Raw genomic sequence first — 16,671 nt, forward strand, 5'->3', positions numbered from 1 at the left:
TCTATAGGTTTGAATGGGTGGTGGTTAAAAAATCATTTTTAAATATGGTGGTTGTCAGAGTCAGTCACATATATATATATAAACCACCACTACTTTCATACCAACCTATGACAGAGATGATTATTCCCTTATATCTCAGCAACCACTAGGTATTTTTGAATAATACTTATATTACTAGATAGCGCTTGATTCAGGCTATCTAGTGATATTAATATCAATTAAAAATATCTAGCATTCAGTGATTTATAGGTAAAATAGTGCAGGTTGGTTAACCTAATCTGATAAAACCGCAAAAACCGTAACCGGCGGTTTTAACCGAACCCGAAACGGCTCTGGGGTAGAGAAACCGAACCCGAGGCGGTTCCCTATAGACTGGTCGTGGGTTGGGTTTGGATGGATCCGCAGGGGGTTCAGTCCAACCCACATGGGTTTTAGGTTAACCCATGACATTAGTAACCTGCCTTAAAATCCATACAGGTTAGGTTATGGATACCTATTTTACTTATATTATAATATATAATTCTAGTCTATACTACTTTTAGTAGGCAGTAAGATCTCTTATTAAGAGAATATTATAGATAATCCATAACCTAAAAGTCTATAAACCTATTAATATCACTAAGTAACTAGCATGGCAGGACATTATATTTCATGATTTTTAAGACTTATTATTACTTTTTACTTATTTATTTATATAGCCTTTACTTATTATAAATATTTACTATAGTACTATCTTTATTTTCATTATTTTTATCTAATTAAGAGAGTACAGCCTCTGTGCATATATAGGTTTATTAGATATTGGAGGTAACTAGTAGGAATATAGGATAATTATTTATTACAGTGGGAATAGAGTATTTAAATTATATAAGGAGTAGCTGCCTGTTAAAGTGTCTACTATGCAGGGTAGAAGGCCTGTCAGTCAGGTAAGGAAGAAGGTACCAAGTCAAATTGTGGCAAGACTGTTTCTTGAGGAACCCTCAAGAATCCCTTTCAAAACATTCTATTTAACATATAGCCTCCCCAAGAAACTTCTAAGTCCTTGTCAAGCGTAATCAATGATTTGAAATTGAATACGAGGACAACTCATCAGCTGAAGGACTAATGCAAGAAATATGTATCTCACCCTACCTAAAAGAGGGGGAACATAAAACTGCATAACAAATCAAGTCACGCCACCGATTTCATGGCGGAAAGAAACCGCTTCTCCCAGGAGGATATGTCAGGTAGGTATAACCTCAAGGAAACTAGAAAAAGAAGTGCATGGGAGAAAAGACCATAACAATTATCTCCCCTCTAAGGTTCGCTCGCCCTCGAGCGATGGAGCAGAATGGAAGACCCTGGTACAGGGCTAACAAAGGAAAGATGGGGCGAGGGAGAAACCGCGTTTCTTTGTTGGCACCAACTTCAAATTGGGCGTCGAGTCCAGTCGCACTCTTTCCTCTGCGAATCCCTCAGAACTTGTTCTTTTCGACAGAGATTCGTGATCCTCTCGAGTGCCTTTCTCCTTGTCTTACACCATGCCTCCCCGTACTCGCGCAGCCCTCACGAACCCTATTGTTGCAACACGCTTTTGGTGTATGCACTGTATGCGTACGGAGGTAGGAGGTTTCGAGCCTAACCTGGACCTGGCGCTCCGGATTGAGTGTATCCTGGACGCGAAGTCGTCCATACTGTGTCAACAGTGTTCCGCCAGGGGTACGACGTGTCTTCTGGTGGGTTCCCCGAAGACTCTTGGGGGAGTAGTGCTAACGAGCCTTTAGCCAGCAACAGGGGTTTTAGGCGACGCCCATGATCTTAGTACTATTTTGAAGTGGGCCGCCGCCGAATTCTGGCCGGCGATGGATAACGTTGATGGGTTAGAGGAGTGGCCCTTAACGGTTCGGCTGGAGGTCGCTGGGAGTTCGAAGGACCTTTGTAAGTCCTTCGATGCGATGGAGATGGCCCATCGTAAGTATCACGACTTAACGGGGAGTAAAGGGGAATCGAAGGTCTGTTGCTTCCTCTCGTGCGGGTTTCGGCCCTGATTAACCATCTGATTGATAGAAAGCCGGTCCTAGTTACAATGCGTTTCTTGCGACCCGTCGTCAGGAATTGGCGGGGATCCTTCCCCCAGCCCAGAATGCTAGTGCGGAGGCGTGGGCAGAGTTTCGCTCGAAAAAGCTTCTGCGTACGCTACCGGGAGATGAGGGTTTCGTTGCCTGGTTGCAGGCGAAAGCGTCCTTCCTTGAGAGAATAGTAGTGGTGGCTCGAGAGTGGGGGGATGCGATAGATGAGGTTGAGGGCGCTGATGGCGATGGTGACAGTGATGGTAATAGCAGAGAAGCTTCTGCTGATTACTTTGAGCGGATCCTTCGGGGAGACTTTCCTTTGGAGTTAGAGGAAATCTGAGTTGCCTTGTCGCTTCGTTGCCGGAGGGGTGCCTTTTCGTTGGCGTTTTGGTGATGGCGTGGTAGCGAGTCTTTGATGTAGCCAAAATTCACTTCTTTCTTTGCTTCCTGAACTTCGCAATAATCCCCCGGGCCTTCGCCATATCTTCCTCCGAGACCCATTGATTATATTCTGAAGGCCAGCCCTTCCATTTAACTAGGAAGTGGGTTTCCTCATTAATTTTGCGCTCATCTCTCACTTCTCAGACCCACGCAACATCTACGTAAGAGCTCTCCTACTACGGCAACCGTTCGATCTAAACTCTCCATCATAAGCATATCACACAGGTTTATTGACAGGGTTAGAGCAGACAAAAGGACACAAATACTGTCCAAGTTCGCTTGTTACAATCCGTGTCCGCCTGTGAGGCAGACGGGAAACTGGCCTGTCAACAGATCAGGTCGCTGAGCTGGGCACAAGTCTAGTTCATTTTGCACCTTCCTTAATCGCAGCAGTTTTTGACCGCGGTCTATAACTCATCATCATGGTAAAGTAGCACTAGATATTCACAGGGTTGCCGTTCATATTCTGGTACAGGCAAAACTAGTAAGAGCCTCCCACTGCAACTTATACTCGTTAGCGATGAATGTTCCTGACGAAGCTTCCATACTGTACTAACCAGGTACTCAGCTACTGTCTCGCGGGGACTTGCTACTTCAGGCTGTTTTTACAACGCATTGAACACTGGATACATGAGACAACTAGCTTCCCGTCTCAATATAAGAAGGACTTGGTATGCCTATGTTTAATTTCCTATACATCAGGTGCAGAATATTCATCTAAAGTCAATTCACCATCTCCTGCGCGGAGTAGCCAACCGTCAAGATCCTTCGGCGGCCCTGGCTTCCATGGATATCTGAAATGGAATTCCTGTAGCCTGTAGGGTGCCCTTTCAAAATTCTCTGCATTGTACCACTCCGGGTCATCCTTGTATCCTGACCACTTGACTCTGTATTGTAAAATGCCGTCATGCGTCCTAGAATCGAGGATATAGTCGACCTCATACTGCTCGTCACCTGTCGTATCATCTGCCTCCTCGGGAATATCCATATAGTACTCGTCGCGTCGACCTCGAAGGCTAGCTATGCTTCGGATGAAGTGCTCCTGCGCCGCGAGAAGTGCCTCAAACACCTGACGTGGGTTGGTGCGGCAATATTCGATGAACTTGGTTCGGGTAACCCCTTCATTTGAGAATATTCTCCCGCTTATTTTCCCCTTTAGGTACAGCTTTCGAGAGGCACTGGATGGACGGGAATGGGCCATTATGATGCAAAGGAACGAAAGTATGGCCTGCTTCTCTATAGTACAGTGCCGGGAACTTAGAGAGTAATAATGTCTTTGGTAGTTTGGAAGACTGCTGCTCAGTTGACTTCTAGCATGTGCCTCTTATTTTTAAGCGGTACAGAGCTCAAGTATGACTACCTACATCGGTGTGAATGAGCTGCCCTCGACTCTTTTGATCTTAGCTCCGTTCTTAGATAGTTCCAAAAGAGCTACTGGTTGTTGGCGATATTTAGCAAATAAAATTTACCCGTGAGTTGCGCAATGCCCTTTAATGATTCTATTCCTTTGATTGATCGCAAGTGGGACCAAATGGGGAAACAGCCGCTGAAAGGTATGCCTCATCCAATCAGAGAAGTAATTAGGCACTCAAACACACTAGCCACGTCCAGACTAGCCCCCAAACTAATTTCCTTAAAAGTAGATCTCTCTGAGGGTTGAACTTTAGTTGCGGGTTGAACTCAAAAAATACCCACTTAGTTGGACCCACACTGATCAACCTCTTTCGCGATCGATCATTGCTATCCCAATGTTCTCTAACGAAGAAACTTCAAAACATATGGAAGATCTAAATCAGCCACCAGCTACCAGTTACCGGTATTTGCTCGCGTGAACGACCACAGTCTGATAACCGATAGGTAATTTGTTCAATGGCCCATTCTCCCTATACGGCGTGTCATGCAGTCTAAAACAGATCCACTTAGCACTCGTATGTTCTGGAAGTTGGTCGAATTCATACTAACTTAGGAGGGAAAGTCCTCCGAAATTCCCCTGTAGGTTACTGTCGACCAATCTTCAATAGACATCCCGCCTGCTCGTTGGGAATTTCATGAAAGAGGAAGTCGAAACAGAGTCGTGAGCTTGGAACTGTATGGTGTTAGCCCTTCTCATCTTGTCACGCCTGTACAGTAAATTTTTGGTAGCCCGACTGATTTCGAATTCGGTATGCGTAAGGAGACTATCATCAGCTTCATTTCCATTATGCCGATGGACCTTAGGGTCTTAGATTTGTTCATAGAGACGGATGCTGTGGGTACAGGCAAAACTGTTTGCGCATAAAAACCGCGTAGCGTTAAAAGCCATTTCTCCAGCCAGTCATGCGAGGATCCTAAGCAATGCCCAAGTGAGCTGTTATGCAGATGACCTTGGAAGACCGGGCTGATTAGAGAAGCCCGAGGACGAATTTGAGTGGTTGAACCGAGTGCTGTACCTCTGGCCATCTACGTACTAAAATCAGTAAACAGAAGGATTTGAGCAATCCCACCCGTAATTCATCCCTGAGGTTTCTCTCGCCCTAGTGATATTGCCAATTCCATATTCAGCTTACTGCTCAACGTACAGGCAAAAGGATTTCCAAGTAGTCCTAAGTCATGACAGTAAAATGAGCAGATTGCTACTTTATGCTGATTACATTGAGTGTAAATGGGTTAGTGAGACTTGACTACTAAGCACTGGCCATTTATATCCTCGGAGCGAGCTATAACTGCTCAATGCGCCCACATATACAGTTATCTCCTCTGCAGCTTCCGCATATTCTTCCTTATTACGACTAGAAGCTACGATTGATCGACGTGAATGTCCCAGAATCAATCCAGAAAGTTGCGCACTCAGCGCACCCTGCGTCTGAGAAGGACGATCTTCAGCAAGCTGGAATATTTTTGCAACAAATGCAACGCCCGTTGCTATTTGGTGCTGCAGACAAAAGGAGATGGAAAGACATACGTACTTAGTACCACGGGATGGGATCCATCTGCAGAGCAGCTGGTGCGTTCTGACTGTCACCTTTGGGTTCTAGATGGGTTCTAACGCTGCCCAGAACTCGTATTTCCCTACACCTGTCCGGAAATTCATAGACGATACCTCTGGCGAATTTTCCCGATCTGACGTTGAATGAGAAGAAAATGACAGTTCTGCAGAATAGCTGTCCGCAGGAGGGCACAGTTTCAGATCGGGAGATCTGGTAAGGTCTATTGACATGAAAAGCGAAGTTTCCTGAAACTGCCTAGTCTGCCAGCTGTATATGAGAGGCCCACCCACCTTTTCTGTACTAGATACATGATAATACACTTTAGTCTGGAGTTCCATTCTTTACACAAATCCCTTATTCAAATCTAAACCGTTACTGGAATAGAGATTGCTTGCTGAAGCCTGCAGCAAGATTATGAATTCCATTGTCATATTCCAGTAGAATTCACGAATCGTTCAGTTTCAATCAAATGCGTTGGACCCCCTGAGACCCAGACCACCCTGTTGGGTGAAGACATATCTTCTTGCTTCTAGACCAAAACGCTGACTAACTCAAGCTGGTGACTGTCTATGTACCTCTTATGGGAAGGAAATTTGAAGAAGAGTTTAAAGTACATTAAAGCAGCGTCCTACTGATGAGTAACCTCATCAATCAAACGCAGGAAAAAGATACCACGATGATTAACTGACACATGGAATGACAGCCAGTACGCAACAATGAATGTCACGCTCGAAGCCGGATTCCGTGGACTCTTTCAGTATGATTCTTGAATTCCGGAACACTCGACGGGAGGTAATTGATACTCCTCATGCCACATAATCCACACTGTTTAGTACCAGTGCCAAATGCAGCAAGCTCTGCTCGGTGCAGGTTTTCCACATGATCCCAAAGTTTGTTGGTTTTGCTCTTCTTTTTTACACGGGTACTGAGAGGTAAACCCGAGTTGGCCAAGCAAAATGGGCATTGCAAGCGGTCGTATCTTCCGGCAATGATGTCGAGGGATGGAGACGCTGGGGTCGGCTGGGGTTGTGCTATAATTGCTTCGGCCTGCTTCCCTCGACGGGGCGCCTCTTGGCGATACTGCCACTGGACAAGGAGACGGATATACCTCAATCGCCGCTTGTAAAGTTCCTCTCCCGTAGTTGGTGCAGGGGAGTAGAGGAGCAACTGGACCAACTCAGCTCGCTCTGGGATCTGATAGTGATGCGGACAATGAGGCTGAGGATCTCTTTCCTGGGGTTGAGGCCCGTCTTCATCCCGCTGGTTAAAAAGCTCTGTATCCTTGTATCGAAAATGTCTCTTTCGATTCTTAGTCTTTGCTTTTTGTCGGAGTTCAGTCAGCTTTCTAGCCAGCTGTGTGTCCGCTTGTCGCTTCTCCTCGCCGAGTTCGGTTCCGGCCGCGTCGCGCACTCTTCGATAACCCTGTGCTCGGATCTCTTCTGTAAGTCTTCTACAACGTCTACGCAGACGCCAGACCTCGGGGTTTTGGTTAATCTTGCGCTTTTGCTCATCGGTCAGACCCAGGGGGGCAGTGTTGTCAGCTAGGAGAGTGGCCGATCGTATCTCCCTTTGCACAATTTCATTTGAGACCCGGCGATGAAACGCGGCAGCTGTGTCAAAGTCCACCATCTCAGTAAGATAATATTTAATGGCATTTGACTCATGGTCAGCAACTTGGTCTCGAACCGAGGCCGGTGCCCGATCTATTTCCAGTAACTTTGTCAGCTACAGCGACTAGTAGGGTGGAGGGAGGCATCCTACTGTTAATGGCATTGATACCGCCACGTCTGAGATATTTTTGGGTCAGGTTTCTCTCTTGGCCAGCATGTTCTCCAGTCCGTTTCAGATATCGGCCTGAAGTAGCGGCCTTCATGGGTATCTCGCTCGATGTCCGGTAACCCTCGTCGGTCCGCTCCGGCTCACGAAAGATTGGAATGTCCAACCACTCCCTCTTGATTTTCAACTTCATACCCCTTCGGTGTGGTGGGATCTTTTTGGTATAGATGCGTTCAACGTCCCGAATGTCGGGCGCAAAAATATCGTCGTGTAAGGCTAGTGCCAGAAGCTGTGACAGAAGATCAAACATTAAGTTATCTTCATGTTCAATCACATATCGCTTTCTAGGCTTCGGTAAGTGACTAAACCCGGCATGATTGAGGGCCTTCGCTTACATTCGCTTCTTCCGATCTTCCCCCTTTGTATGAACGATGGTCACAATGGCAACGAGAACATTTGGGCGCCCGGGTTCTGGGTTCCGGACGATGCAGAACTCAACGTGTCTCCAGAGGATGGTGCCTGTCTGATCGTCACCAGCAAGATATCCATCATCTGTAACAACACTAGAACAGTCTGACATGTAGCCGATATTGCTCACTGTGTCATCGGAAGAATCGTCGCTGGATACCTCGTCGAGCATGTCATCTTCGTCGACGTTGAAGCGACCACTGCGGCTTGACTCATAGCCAGAGTCGCAGTGAGGCTCACCACCTTGACCACAGGTTGGGGAATTTAGCGCTCCATTATTGTCTGCCTCCATTTCACCAGGATTGACCGGGCTGCCGTCCGGGTGTAGGTTGTCCTGACATCGTGTATCGAAAAACGAAACCGCTCGACAGGCAGTAATGCTCGACAAGTTGAGGGTAGCCATGTGGTAGAGCCTCTGCTTCTCATCAGGAAAAACTGCTTTACAATGAACAAGGTGGGCGGTCTGGTAACAGAGCAGATCAAGTGAATTTTCCGTGTCTTTGGGCAAAGGGAGTCTGCGTAGACGCATTCGCTTGCTGACTTCATTCAGGTACTGCTCCCAAGTTAAAGACCACTTCTCGCGCTCAGGAGAAAAATCTTACGTTAATACAGTCATTGGCCATTGACTCTGGCATATCTTTCCTATTTTTCATAAAATATAGCCGCTTGAAAGTCCTCCAGTACTGAGCGAGAGTCCCATGAGCCTTGATTGAACCGCTGAATTTATCCTCAATCCAATCAAACCAAGACTTGACATCGGCTGAGGTCAGTTTTCTTAGCAGGACATCCGGGTCCTGGCGAGTCTCGGCGCAAAACCTAGCAGTGGTAAGCCTCTAGAGCTCCAAAGTACTGATCTAGAGCTCACCTGTGCCATTTACCGCGCACCGAAGCTGCGCTCAGGTTCGTTCTCGGAGCGTACTGGGGGAGTGTTGGGCCATTTTCAATATGCTGTTGCCGTCGCTTAGCATAATAAAGATAGGAATTCGACCCTTTGCCATTTCCATGATGCTGCGGTTTTGCCTTGGGAAGACCTAAGAACGCCATTGTAAGAGAATGGTCCTCGATACAGATACAAGTGAGGATCCGCGGACTCACGAGCAGTTGACGGAGATGAAGCTATTTATAATCCTTCAGGTTAGACCCATTCAGCGGTATACGGGTATTGTTCTTTTATTGCTTGTCATCCAGTTCAACTGCCGAGTTGCTGGCAGGATCACGCTGTGTAGGAAAGCGTGGATGCTGGTGCTATAGTTCTGTTTGGTGGGTCCCGTTGAGCGCGTAACGCCGTTACAGAGCCGACATGGTAATTTTGGTGATTTAAAGCGGCATGCAAATACTGCCCCTTCAGGAATAGCTCCCGGGGCCGAAGCAGCCCAAAACAGCTACCAGAATCGCCGATTCAGCGACTTGGGCCCCTAAAGGCATATTCTAAATGTTATATAATATCTCTAAGTCTAAGAAACTACTTTAGAAATAGGATCTACTTTACTACTATAATTAGTTAGTTAGTAAGATAGATAATATAACAAGTAGAATATATATTAATAATAATAAGGACCTAGATTTCCTTAATAATACTTTTACCTTCTTAGATAATATAGATAATAATTATGCTAGGTCTATTATTATACTACTACCCTCTAAGCCTATTATCTCTTAATTCTCTAAGCTTATTATCCCTTAACCCTCTAAGCCTATTATCCCTTAATCCTCTAAGCCTATTATCCCTTAATCCTCTAAGCCTATTATCCTTTAATCCTCTAAGTCTATTATCCCTTAACTCTCTAAGCCTATTATCTCTTAACCCTCTAAGCCTATTATCCCTTAACCCTCTGAGTCTATTATCTCTTAACTCTCTAAGCCTACTAAGCCTGCAAAGCCTATAAAGTCTATAAAGGCTATAAAGATTATATAGCCTACTAAGTCTATAAGGTCTACTAAGTTATAGTCTTTAGCTTTTATATAGTTGTTACGGCACACTTGCAGTCAGCACAGAATGGTTAGATGAGGCTTACAAGAAAGGCAGTGCAGTCTGATGTATAATTAGGCTCAAGACCAGGAAGCAGTTAAGTCACGTGATAACAGTCCCTAATGCTAAGGGAAGATAACAGTCCATAAGGGACCATGACTACATAACACCACCGTGGACCTTGAGAGGACGGTCCATAATGGGACCTTGAGAAGGCAGTCCACAATGGGACCTTAGGATAACCTCAGGGTATGGACCAGAAGGGAGGAACTATATAAGGACACTTATTACCACTGTATCTAGGACTCTTAGTTTAGTTCCTTGCATTTAATATCAATAACTTACTTGAGTACAAGTTCACTAGTCTGATTTGTTAGTTACTCTCTTACTATTAAGGATACGTCCTTAATAGGCCTTGCTTCTATCTTTACTGTTCATTGACCTTGTGTTACCTTTGGATTGTCCTTGATCCTGTTCAGATCATTGTATCATTGCATCGAACATATACCTGGTCGGTATATTGTTAGGCTACCTGGTCGGTAGGCCTCAGGCAAGTATCGGATATAGTCCAGGGACTATATCACCCCTTCCCAAAGTAGTTGACTAGCAGAAGAACAGCAGAGACGGATCCCAGGGTGTGACAATAGTCTCTTTATAATACTATATATCTAGACTATTATAAGATAGCTAGCCTCTGAATTAAGTTTTAAATTATATACTTATATTATATATTTAAATCTCTTAATATTAGATTCTTAATATCTATTGAATTATATGACCGCTTGCCCGATTTGGAAGTGATTTGATTCCACCGAGCCGTCCCTTGGCGATAATATTCGGCAGTATTCGCCCAATATTCGGCATATATTCGTTCATTAATAAGCCGAACCCCTGCCTCTAGTGGAAGGCATAAATAGTAGCTATATAGTCATTCGTTTAGAAGAATCAGACCTTCATTGATTTTCGATTGGCCATAGAAATTGCTAGTGCCTTGTAAATCGATACAGTATTATTGATTTCAACACTTAGTTACTCCGTACAGTCTGCGGCTTAGATCAGTCTGACAGCCAAGAATCGCTAGTCCATATATAGCTAGGACAGGGAGTATTGTTAATCTGGACTCTGTTAGCTTGTTGACTTTTTCCCTTTCTCCTCTTTGGCTGTAGTGGATTATGATAAGTTACCTAGAAGACCATTATAATTAGTAGCTGTTTAGATGTCCTAACATCAGACTCATGACCAGTGCTAAGCTGAGTGAGGTCCCAGCTCTTTCCCCCTCCCTTAGCACTGTGCTCTGAGGGTAAGGCTATGAGAATAGAGCACTAGCTCCTTGGGCTTCGCAGACATTAGTACCAGGGGCATACTTGGTGTGCAAAATTCGAATGCCATGTACTCTTAGGCCAGGTAGGATGAGTATCTTCTTTAAACAACAGCCCAATCTGTGCTTATGGCTTTGACTACCGCTTACTTCTTCGTTTGGCTAGAACTCTATCTACCTGGTCTCAAACCCTGTATATTCGTTTCCGCCTCATTTTACGAGTCTTTTGATCCTGCCATAATACAGCATCAAACAAAGACAAACGCTCTGCCCCAATAGTCTCATCACACCAACCTTTCCAGAGGGCATGGGGCTCACTAGGACTCAATCTTGAGGATACTCTCAATGAGCATAAGACCGCTGCATCTGTTGGTCAGACAGCAGGTCGTCTCAGGCTATCTCCATGGGTACATTAGCCAATGAAAGCTTCACGGCGGCCGAAGTCACTTTGAAGATGAGACACAGTCGAGGGTGAATTAATGATGAGGAAGAGATGCCTAATGCGCTCTCAGCGCGATAGGTAACTGCTAGGACGGACATGGCTAGGCACACACTCAGGAAGGTCTAAAGCCTTCTCTAGAGATTTGCCTGAGTTTCTAGGTTAAGGAGGGGCATAGGCTTGGGTTCTAAACATGTCAAGGGTTGGGGGGAATAGGGGGTTTAGCCCTTTGATGTAGGACTAGTTACACTAAACCTAGCACTCCTAGTAGGTAATAAGCTATTTAATAATAATTGAAGGACGACTATCACTCCTGCTTATATCCAACCGTTCAACTCGTATAGATACTAACTATATTAATAATGTACTAGCCAGCCCCTCACAAGTGGAATCCTAGTTATTCCATGCTGGGCACCTCAGCTGGTAAGCAATAAGACGTAATCCTATATTTAAAACAATCATAAGCCTGGAGATCATGCTCTTCAGTCTTCACCCTCATAATTAGTCTTCCAGTCATCATCGTCGCCACCTCTGCTTTATCATGAAAACTAGTAGGGACATGATTCGCGTCGTTCTATTCGGATCAAACAACGATACGTCTCGCGATGGTGCTCCTGCCTTTAACCCGGCGCAAGATATCCCGTCGATGGCAGACAAGATCATCTTCATCACAAGCGCCGCGGGCGACCTCGGCCGACAAACGGCCATAGAGCTGGCTCGTTATGGCCGGCCTAGTCGCATATACATCGCAGATCTGCCGCGCAACGACGACGCCAAACAAGCTCTGATCCGCCAGATCCATGATGAGGCTTACGGGGACTTCATATCCCCCTACCTTGGACACGGCCGTCACGACGTCGACGACCGAGATCCGATTTCTCGATCTGGACCTTGCATCTTTCGAGAGCGTTCGAAAATGCGCCCAGCAGTTCGCTGCTCAAGAACAACATCTGGACATTTTAATACTAAATGCAGGTATCATCCGTGTCCCTCCGGCAACAACCTCGGAAGGCTACGAGATCCATTTTGGAGTCAACTATCTCGGCCATGCCCTCTTGACGCGTCTACTGATGCCGATGCTGCTTCGCACAATGCAGCGACAGCCCGGAGCTGATGTGTCAAGCGAGGGGCACGTTTCAGCGCCTAAACAAGGCGTCGATTTCGAGCTTGTCAGGACCAACTGTTCGAATCTGGTCAGTATTTTCTTTCTCTCTTCATGGAAACTAACTTATATTGTTGTAGCCTTATCCAAAGCGCTACGGGCAGAGCAAAGCAGGCCTCATTGGCCTGATGCAAGGACTCAGCCGCGACTACCCACAAATTAAAACAGTCGCCGTACACCCAGGGAGAATTCTTACGGGTATGGCTACCTCGTTGTGGAAAGAAAGTACCCTTGCACGCTTGACTAAGCCTATTGCACCGTTCTTCTGTGTGCCTGTGACTACCGGGATCAGATATCATCTATGGGCGGCCACGAGCTCAGAGGTGGTCAGCGGCACGTATTATGAACCTGTGGGAGTGCCTGGAACGTTATCGTCAGCCGTACAGGATCCGAATTTTGCGAAAAGACTCAAAGAGTGGACGGATAATGCCCTTGGAAGAATCGAGCCTCTTGAGTAGAAAGAAGATGTATAATCTGTTTGCCTCTACGTAGCCATCCTACAAGGTTGTTCAAGAGTAGATGAATTCCAAATCAATTCGTCGCTACCATTTACATATCGTACATCATATCTTGTCATCAATCATCTATTCATCTCGCGAGCGCAGAATAGCAGGCTCCAAACATGAAGTCACATCCAATGACTCCCCCCGAAAGGAACACGCGATATGCGTTACAACCCGTCGAGAGTCTGTCCAACCCTCGCTCAACATATTCAACACCCTCCAAAACCCATCAGCAAACTGCGCCTGTCCTCTCTTCTTCAAAAACCTCTCTAACCCAACCGCCATATCTTCATCTGCCGGCCCATATCGAACAACCGGGATGTAGAGCGTAACCTCTGGCACTCCTGCTCCAGGCAGGATCTCGAAACAGTACTTCAATCCCTGCTCTTCATCGCCCTGCGCATGCGCATTCCATACGGGCAAATCATCGCCCCACGAGAACATCCTATCGCGATGCTTCGGCTGCAAGACTAAACACAGAAGCTCCCACAGCTCCATGATCGCCATATCCATCGTGTGCACTCGTCCGCCCAGCGTCATGACAGCGATAATGCTCTCAAAGTTCGTGACTGGCGTGCTGGCATGCAGATATAGCGATGCCTGCGCGGGCTCGATACAGTCCATGCCCAGCATTTCGGGGTTGAGCGTCACGCCCACTGGATGATTATCCACAAAGGCCACAACCTCTTCGAAAGCCGGGAGGGGGTTAGTCTCCGATATGGGCCGGATGGCATCCGTGAATATGGACAGGGAAGGCTTGCTCTCGTGCGCATGCGCAGGAGGGTAGAAGTACACTTTTGGGATGACGCCGGTGTCGGTAAACTCGAACGACAGAGGCATCCGCGGCCGGGTGGTGTCCTTGTCTGTGCTTAGGAATGTCCGGTGATGGCTGGAGTGGTCCGTATGATGGTCGATTTGGAACGCAGAGACGAAATGCCGGTACCACGTAAGGTCAACCGGGGGGAGTTGTGCCGCTAGTTGCTCCACAATATTCTGCGTCGCTTGGAGATGGTGCCGGATCATACTGCTGGAGCCCTTCGCATGCTCGCCGGGTGCTTCCACGGTAAGCGTGAGGATCGGATGGTCATAGTCGTCCGTGTTGATTTTCCAGCTGTACTGCACGGCTGGTTTGTTCTGTCCGGCTGGAGGGAATCGGCCCATGTCCGGGAGCACTACGGAGTGCAGCAGCAGGAGGATCTCCGTCTGCGCCGCCACGCTGTATCCCGCTTCATCAGCGAGAATGGCCACCTGTGGACCGATGCAGTCCCACCAGGTGCGGATGTCGTCGTTGGCGCCGATCAGCCATGTGGATGTGAGATCCCACGAGGGCGTCCGGATAGTTTGCCGTGGGTTGGCTGGAATGCCAGAGATATCTCGCAGCGGGGCTTTTCCTTTGAGCTCGGAGTGCTCGGGGATAGTTTCAGGAATTGATGGTATAGTCATCTTGATCTTCCTTATGTCTGTATCTTTTGCGTGATGCCCAAGACGTCGTCGTCGAGTACTTTATACCCCTGCTCATGATGGATACGGGAGTGGTTTCCGCATGCAACAACGCCCAATGATGTATGTGTACCTGACGAGAGCCTGCATATTACTGCAGATAACCTACTGCAGATGATACAGCCCAGACGACGTCATTTTACAGAAGCATAACAGGACTCACGTCCCCGTCATCCGATCTGAGACTCTTCCCAGATATGCTTCATATCGAACCACTCCACCGGAGCGCATACGCATTTGGTATACTCCATCATCTCAGCAGCTCTATTTGACGGTACATACGTCATTTGCTGTTAGAAGCGACAAAGAATATGACAAGCCCCTTAGCATGGTATGGCTTACCGAATGCGGCCACGCCACGTTGTTGTCAGCATTCCAGTCCGGATAGCCCCATTGCGGAATGCGGAATGACATCAACGTTCTGCTTTGACATCCAAGGTAAACATTCTGTGGATATGTCATTGGGCTGCGCAATGCTGGCTGCTGTCTCCGTTCTCGTCGCAGTACTCTCTGGGTCTTCAGACAACAGACCTTTGACCGAATGTTCTATAGAAGGGTACAACATAATAGAGGGCACATTGTCACATTACTGGATTGTTCGCAAACATACTTTAGATTATTACTCTGGCCAGGTTGACCACAGACCCATAAGTTCGGCAGTTAACAACCTATGTACCTGTCTCAGCCTCAATTCGGTGACGATAATCAGTCTCGGGACTAGAAACCCTGGTTACTCATCGTCATATATCAATAGTACAGATTGTCTATAACAAACAGTTTTATACACAAATCCCTACAAATCAAGTAGGTATCCTTGATCGCGACAACCTAAACCAACACATTCTTGTAGAACAGATTCGACCTGCGATCACCCGCAACCCCCGAAGCAAACCCCAAGAACAACCTCACCTCCCCAGCCGCCGTCTTGTATATCGCCAATCCCTCCGGCTCTCTATACTCCAGCGTGGAACCGGCCTTGGTGAGCGTCGGCCCCTGCACGACCTTTCCCGTGTTCATATCAACACTGGTTACCTCGGAATTGACATTACCCCCGCTGGCCGCATACGAAGTCCCAGTCAACAGATACAGATACAGACCATACGCCGCATAACCTTGAAAGACGGACGACAGCGCCTTCAACTCCGGCTGCTTAAAGTTCGCCAGCGGGGCGGAGAAATCGCCCCTTGTCGCCGCAGCGAGGTCATACACGGCGATATGCTTCGCCCCGCTGAGGTGATACCGGACGATCAGCCGGTTGTACACCGGGTCAATGGCGCAGGTATGCTCCGTTGCGTCTGCGACGGGCTTGAATTTTGCCAGGTCAGCGGAGGAGCTGGTCAGCGTTGTGCCCGAGGCGAACTCGAAGCGGGCGAGTCGCTTGCCGTAGCCGTTGGCGTTGGCTTCGACCTCTGTCCAGAGGTAGGTTGCGGACCCAACGGCCTGCGCGCCGAAGGAGACACCATGACCGAAGTCCTTTAGGTACATGTGTCCGACGTAGTTGCCGTCAAAGTCGAGCTGGGTGATTGTCAGGTCGCCTGCTGTTTCGGAGGAGCCGTCGCGGCGCTGGGCGACGAAAAGGCGGCGGTTGACGTTGTCAAAGGCAAATCCTTGCTGGACTGTGTCATCGCGCAGGGTTTTGTGACGGTAGAGGTCGTAGGAGGGGGCGGATAGATCGAAGCGTTTGGATGAGGGAATGCTGGCGTTGACTGTCGCGATGCCAAAGGTGATCCAGAGCAATGCGGCCAGAAGGCTGCCGAGTTTGATGAGCGGAGTCATTTCGTGCGATTGGTGATCAGCATGACCAGGGATGAAGGGGCACTTTATATAACTTCTCCTTAAATGAGAACTGGCTTTTCTGAACGGTAGTCTATGACGAATACGAACAACACGAGAATGGGGGCCGATCTGCATCGTTTGCGGAAGGATACGATGTGATGGTCAGTTTAATGGCCCACTTGACTTGGCAGTGCTATTTTCAGAGTTAAGATTACCCCTAGAAGCCGGTCTTGTGTTCTCACGCCTGTTGAACAATTCAGCCCGTCCTGCTCTGATAGACGGCAAAGCGGTATATTATAGAG

The 16,671-nt window shown here is 47.3% G+C and overlaps 6 protein-coding genes across 6 annotated transcripts, besides 2 other annotated features; 2 read left to right on the forward strand and 4 right to left on the reverse strand.

Moving 5' to 3' along the window:
- Nucleotides 1-1,841: 1,841 nt before the first annotated feature.
- NFIA_062290 (uncharacterized protein) lies at nucleotides 1,842-2,391 on the forward strand (the record flags this gene model as incomplete). Its single annotated transcript, XM_001262964.1, has 3 exons — nucleotides 1,842-1,917; nucleotides 1,981-1,991; nucleotides 2,047-2,391. 3 exons carry the CDS (start codon nucleotides 1,842-1,844, stop codon nucleotides 2,389-2,391), a joined length of 432 nt encoding a protein of 143 aa, XP_001262965.1.
- Nucleotides 2,392-3,175: 784 nt separating this feature from the next.
- On the reverse strand, nucleotides 3,176-3,693 carry NFIA_062300 (chromo domain-containing protein; the record flags this gene model as incomplete). The annotated part of the gene is made up of 2 exons (XM_001262965.1): nucleotides 3,176-3,183; nucleotides 3,249-3,693. The coding sequence occupies 2 exons, from the start codon at nucleotides 3,691-3,693 to the stop codon at nucleotides 3,176-3,178; spliced, it is 453 nt and encodes a 150-aa protein (XP_001262966.1).
- Nucleotides 3,694-6,181: 2,488 nt separating this feature from the next.
- On the reverse strand, nucleotides 6,182-8,746 carry NFIA_062310 (uncharacterized protein; the record flags this gene model as incomplete). Its single annotated transcript, XM_001262966.1, has 5 exons — nucleotides 6,182-7,161; nucleotides 7,220-7,578; nucleotides 7,630-8,255; nucleotides 8,305-8,518; nucleotides 8,568-8,746. 5 exons carry the CDS (start codon nucleotides 8,744-8,746, stop codon nucleotides 6,182-6,184), a joined length of 2,358 nt encoding a protein of 785 aa, XP_001262967.1.
- A 591-nt stretch (nucleotides 8,747-9,337) lies between these two features.
- Nucleotides 9,338-9,566: a microsatellite.
- A 281-nt stretch (nucleotides 9,567-9,847) lies between these two features.
- Nucleotides 9,848-9,905: a microsatellite.
- A 2,064-nt stretch (nucleotides 9,906-11,969) lies between these two features.
- NFIA_062320 (uncharacterized protein) lies at nucleotides 11,970-13,048 on the forward strand (the record flags this gene model as incomplete). The annotated part of the gene is made up of 3 exons (XM_001262967.1): nucleotides 11,970-12,336; nucleotides 12,404-12,621; nucleotides 12,671-13,048. 3 exons carry the CDS (start codon nucleotides 11,970-11,972, stop codon nucleotides 13,046-13,048), a joined length of 963 nt encoding a protein of 320 aa, XP_001262968.1.
- A 126-nt stretch (nucleotides 13,049-13,174) lies between these two features.
- Nucleotides 13,175-14,536, reverse strand: NFIA_062330 (putative dimethylallyl tryptophan synthase; the record flags this gene model as incomplete). The annotated part of the gene is made up of 1 exon (XM_001262968.1): nucleotides 13,175-14,536. One exon carries the CDS (start codon nucleotides 14,534-14,536, stop codon nucleotides 13,175-13,177), a length of 1,362 nt encoding a protein of 453 aa, XP_001262969.1.
- Nucleotides 14,537-15,421: 885 nt separating this feature from the next.
- Nucleotides 15,422-16,369, reverse strand: NFIA_062340 (putative FacC-like extracellular signaling protein; the record flags this gene model as incomplete). The annotated part of the gene is made up of 1 exon (XM_001262969.1): nucleotides 15,422-16,369. One exon carries the CDS (start codon nucleotides 16,367-16,369, stop codon nucleotides 15,422-15,424), a length of 948 nt encoding a protein of 315 aa, XP_001262970.1.
- Nucleotides 16,370-16,671: the final 302 nt, after the last annotated feature.

Source organism: Aspergillus fischeri, genomic scaffold (assembly GCF_000149645.3).
Source record: "Aspergillus fischeri NRRL 181 1099437636252 genomic scaffold, whole genome shotgun sequence".
Taxonomy (NCBI): Eukaryota; Fungi; Ascomycota; class Eurotiomycetes; order Eurotiales; family Aspergillaceae; genus Aspergillus; species Aspergillus fischeri.